We start from the raw sequence: 4,619 nt of genomic DNA on the forward strand, positions 1-4,619 counted from the left end.
AATAGGGTCGGGCTTTTTTTTTTACATAGTTGACATTTGTTTCCAACTAGACTCCATGGACACCAGTTGAAGCTCCGCCTTGGGTTACTCAACATTATTAATGGTATGTCTCTATGGATCAAAATAATGAACCACTATTGGTCTTAGTGGGTCTTTTTTCGCTGATGATGCAGAATTAATATAATTAGCTCGACTTAAGCCATCACTTGGTTTGGTTGGTCATGGTCCTTACCTAAACAGGTTAAAAAAGCGGGTTAGACCCGCTAAGACAAGAGATTGAACTTGCCAAAATCAAGAACGCACCTGTTTTTATCATGTTATGGATACTCCGGTAGATTTACTTGATAGAATAATAGGTGTTAATCGCTCACATTCAACTACGTTTGATTCAAATACTCCTAACATAAGAATAAAACCGTAAACAACAACTCCCTCCGTTCCGGTCATAAGTTTACACTTTCCTAATAAAACGCAAAACAAGTCACAATGCAAGAGGATAACCTTTAGTACAGAAGGGGAGTAAACCAAAAAGGAATACAATAATCAGAGTCGGTGTCATGGCCATTATAGAATGCTTCAATTTTGTCCGAGTCTAAATTATAGATGCCTATATCATGTCCACATTTGATGATATGCTCACCCGTAAAGTAAATGCAATTAGCCTTGCACGTACCGGACCTAGAAGCAGTAGCAATTTGGGAAGTATTTTTACCCAAAAACATTGTAATTCCACCAAAATCTGAAGTATCGACGACAGGTTTCCACATGTTAGAGCTCAAATCAAGTTTGTAGATTCTAAATCTTTGGGTAAATGACGACATTGATTTCCTATAAATACTATTAAGGTCATGATGAGCACAATAATTGTCGTCATAGTCAAATTCCAGTCCGTTGTTAGTATAGTTCGTCTCAAAGTAGTCACTCATCGTGTAGTGTATCGTTGCTTTGCTGAATCGCTTAACCAGGAGAAGCTCTTGGTTAGATGATTGTACCAGGTAGTGCATGGGATTTTTAACGTCTTCGGGTTCTTGTGGATTAACTAAACATTCCATAGATTTGAAAGACGGTCCTCCACCTTTATTGAGATCAACATACCAAAGAGAGCCTTCATTGTCCGTAAACCATAACAAATCCCTCCAAAATATTACATCTCTAATACATAAATCGGAAGGAGTCTCAATTAGAGTCCATCTTATATCTCCGGGTCTGGCGACAGACAAGTAAGTCGACTTAATCAAGTTGTGATCAAAGTAATCTACACGCTCACGGACATGAATGACCGCAACAAAAAGCCCATCATTATCATCATCGTCATCCAAGTCCTCATTTACGTCATTGTATAATTTTAATTGTTTACCGGTTTTAAGTATACACGCCCTTAAGATGTACACTTCCCTCATCCAGTATGGATAGTGTTCACAATCCTCCTTGCAGACTCCATAATCTAACAATACCACCTCAGGTTCTGCATTCGTAAATGTCGTCCGCATAAGGGTGTTGGTACAAGGAAGGTAAAGTCTAAGCTTTGTTAGAGGATTGAATAGACTCATTTCTAAGTCGAGACCCAAGGTAATTATCCAACCAAGATCCGAACCCCAACAATTTCTACCAAAAGTTTCCGGCAATTTGAATTGATAAAACTTGTTGTTACCTGGGTTGTACGCTTTTCTTAAACACTCTGGGTTATCGTGTGTATTCTCTGATAATAAAATCCAAGGGTTTGCCGGGGTCCACTTTGGTCTAATCCGCATAAAAGCGTCAAACCATGCGCGACAAACACGGGAGAAACGTAGAACATCCTCCGGCCAATCTATTTTCAAGATTATTTCTTCAACTAACTCGCGTGGAAGCATTGACCATCCTCGATCAATCGTCGTCATATTGCCCGTTTATGTTATCAGAATCGATGTACCTAAAAAAATACAAAAAATCTAAAATATAACGATTAAACATTGATAAAAGAAAACCGAAGGCAAAGTGTGATACCTTAAGCGTAGGCATGGAGTCGGATTGTCGAGAGCTGTAGCTTGAAGGGCTGAATGCAGTCGAGGGGTTCCTTTATTATATAGCCTTAAACCTATGAATAATAAATATCAAAGGCTTTATAATTTGATTTCAGGTAGGATTTTACGAGGTTGTTTAGAATATTAGGGTTTTTTTGTTTTTTTTGTTTTGGTACGGAGTATATGTGTCACTACAACTGATTAATTGCGAAAAGGTATTAGGCCCTTTTCTTTTGAAATTTAAATTATCGAATGAATCGAATTGAATGGAATGAATGAACTTAACTTAACTTAATAGATTTGAATAAAAAATAATAATAATAATAATAATAATAATAATAATAATAATAATAATAATAATAATAATAATAATAACAATAATACCAATAATAGTAATAAATGTTATATTAATATTATTCATTATTATTATTAATAATAAAATATCAATAAATATAATAATAATAATCTAATAAGTAATATAAAAAATAAAATAGTAATATAATAGTAATATAATAATAATATATTAGTAATATAAATAATATTATTAATAATATTATAATATATTAAATAATAAAATTTATTATTAATAATATCTAAAAAAAAATATGATAAGTATAATAATAATAATAATAATAATAATAATAATAATAATAATAATAGATGTAATATAATAATATTAATAAATATGTTATTAATAATATTACTAAAAATGAATATATTAATAAAATAATAATAATAATAATATAACAATATAATAATAATAAATATTAATACCCTAATATTGCTATTAATCATATACCCACCGCCCCTTCCAGTCTTTGCAAGAGGTCAGCTTAGAGACGGTCACATAACCCGGCTCGCTCAGATATCGTACCACCCTCGCCGCCTAGGGTAGTCAAGAAGATGGTGGAGCCGGCGGAAAAGGTTCACCGTTGGGACCTCCCCCTTAAAGAGACATAACCATACGAAGCCAATAATCGTCCTAATGGCCAACGGATGCAGTTGTGCCACGGCGACGTTCATGGCTTTAATTATGGCCGCGACGTGTTCATTAAGAGGAAATCGGAGCCCATACTCCAGATGTCTGATGTACACGCCGACACAACCTTCGGGAGGGCAACAGACAGCGTGATCACCCTCAGGGACAATAATTCTATACCCCTTGCCGAAGTTGTAATGGTCTTCAAACAGTTCCGGCCCGGCGACGGAAGCGAACTTGGTCGACCAAACGCGATCAGGGTTTATCGAACAGGCTTCGCCGTGCTACAAGAGATGCGGCCTCTCGGAATCAGATTGGGCCTTTTCATCATCGTCATCATCAAAATCCTCCAAAAATTTCTCATCAATTTCAGGAGAAGGCGACTTTCGACCCCCGAACCCTACCGGGGTGACAACCAGTGGCTCCTGCTCATCGAGATGCGACGGTTCGCCCCCCGGAGTTGAGGTACTAGGCAGAGCATCAGCAGAAGACATGGTGGCAACAATTACTTAACAAATAAAAGATTGGGGAAGAATTTGTTTGTTTACCTTGAAAGGAAATGTTACGCCGAGTAACGCTTCGAGAATTAGAGAGAGGAAACTCTTGGAAAACTAGAGAGAATAAATTTTTTGAAAAAAAGAAGTTTTGCGGAACAATTGAGGGGCATACTGCTCTATTTATAGAGCAAAGCCCATTCAGCGGACCAATCGGAGCAAAGCCCATGAAGCGTCCACCAATCAGCACCAGGCCACGTGTCAAGCATGCAGCCACGGAATGTCAATCGACATAATAGTAACCAATCTTCTTTGACACGCTCCTTGGTATCTACTTTCCAACGGTCAGCTGATCAACCAAGCTTGGCAGCACCGGCCGGGGGCAATCAAAAGCAAATGGCACTCCCAACCTTGGTCTCGGCCAGCGCCTTTTTCTTTTCCACATTGGATGTCCATTACACAACCATGTGGAGGGGGGATATGGTACGGCCTGAACAGAACCAAGCCGATAAAGAAGTTCAACATGCGCAGAATACGCTCAACACGCATCGAAGGTCCATACCACGGCATAAACTACGCTGGGGGCAAATTGATGGGGCATATTCTGCACCCGCTGACCGAGTCAACATATTGACCAAAGTCAAAGCCAAAAGACAACAAGTCAAAGAAGCCTGTCTGCCTGTCACTTGGGTCTCGGCTCGGCAACTAGCCGGCCGAGAGGCATATCCGTGTACTCACATCCAGTCCCCTCGGCATGGAGTCAACCAGGTCTGACGGCCTGCCATGGGTCCCTCGGCCGAGGGTAAGACAGTCTTTCCACCTGCTACGACAACTTGGCCACTTGGCCACTGCCCACTACGTGACAAAAGGTGAAAGTCTATAAATACTCCACATCTCTCATTGAGAAAATTAGCGAATAATAACTAGAAATCCAATAATCTGGTATAAACTCCCTTATCTCTCTACAATATACTTTGTCAAGTTAACATACGACTTATCTCTCTAAGTTTACTGACTTGAGCGTCGGAGTGAGTACGTTCGGCCCCAAGCCGAGCCCTCAGTTTGTTCATCTTTACAGGAGAGAGTGAAAGGAAGAGACAAGCAACGACATCATTCTACAAGCTTAAGTGGTCACAATAACTG

General features: G+C 38.9%; 1 protein-coding gene across 1 annotated transcript; it reads right to left on the minus strand.

Annotated features, from left to right (window-relative positions):
- Positions 1–422: 422 nt before the first annotated feature.
- LOC141619591 (putative F-box protein At3g25750) lies at positions 423–2,068 on the minus strand. The gene is made up of 2 exons (XM_074436631.1): positions 1,987–2,068; positions 423–1,912 (listed from the first exon to the last, which is right to left on the minus strand). The coding sequence occupies exon 2, from the start codon at positions 1,878–1,880 to the stop codon at positions 504–506; it is 1,377 nt and encodes a 458-aa protein (XP_074292732.1). The 5' UTR covers positions 1,881–1,912; positions 1,987–2,068; the 3' UTR covers positions 423–503.
- Positions 2,069–4,619: the final 2,551 nt, after the last annotated feature.

The sequence above is a fragment of the Silene latifolia genome, chromosome 1 (genome assembly GCF_048544455.1).
Source record: "Silene latifolia isolate original U9 population chromosome 1, ASM4854445v1, whole genome shotgun sequence".
Lineage (NCBI taxonomy): Eukaryota > Viridiplantae > Streptophyta > Magnoliopsida > Caryophyllales > Caryophyllaceae > Silene > Silene latifolia.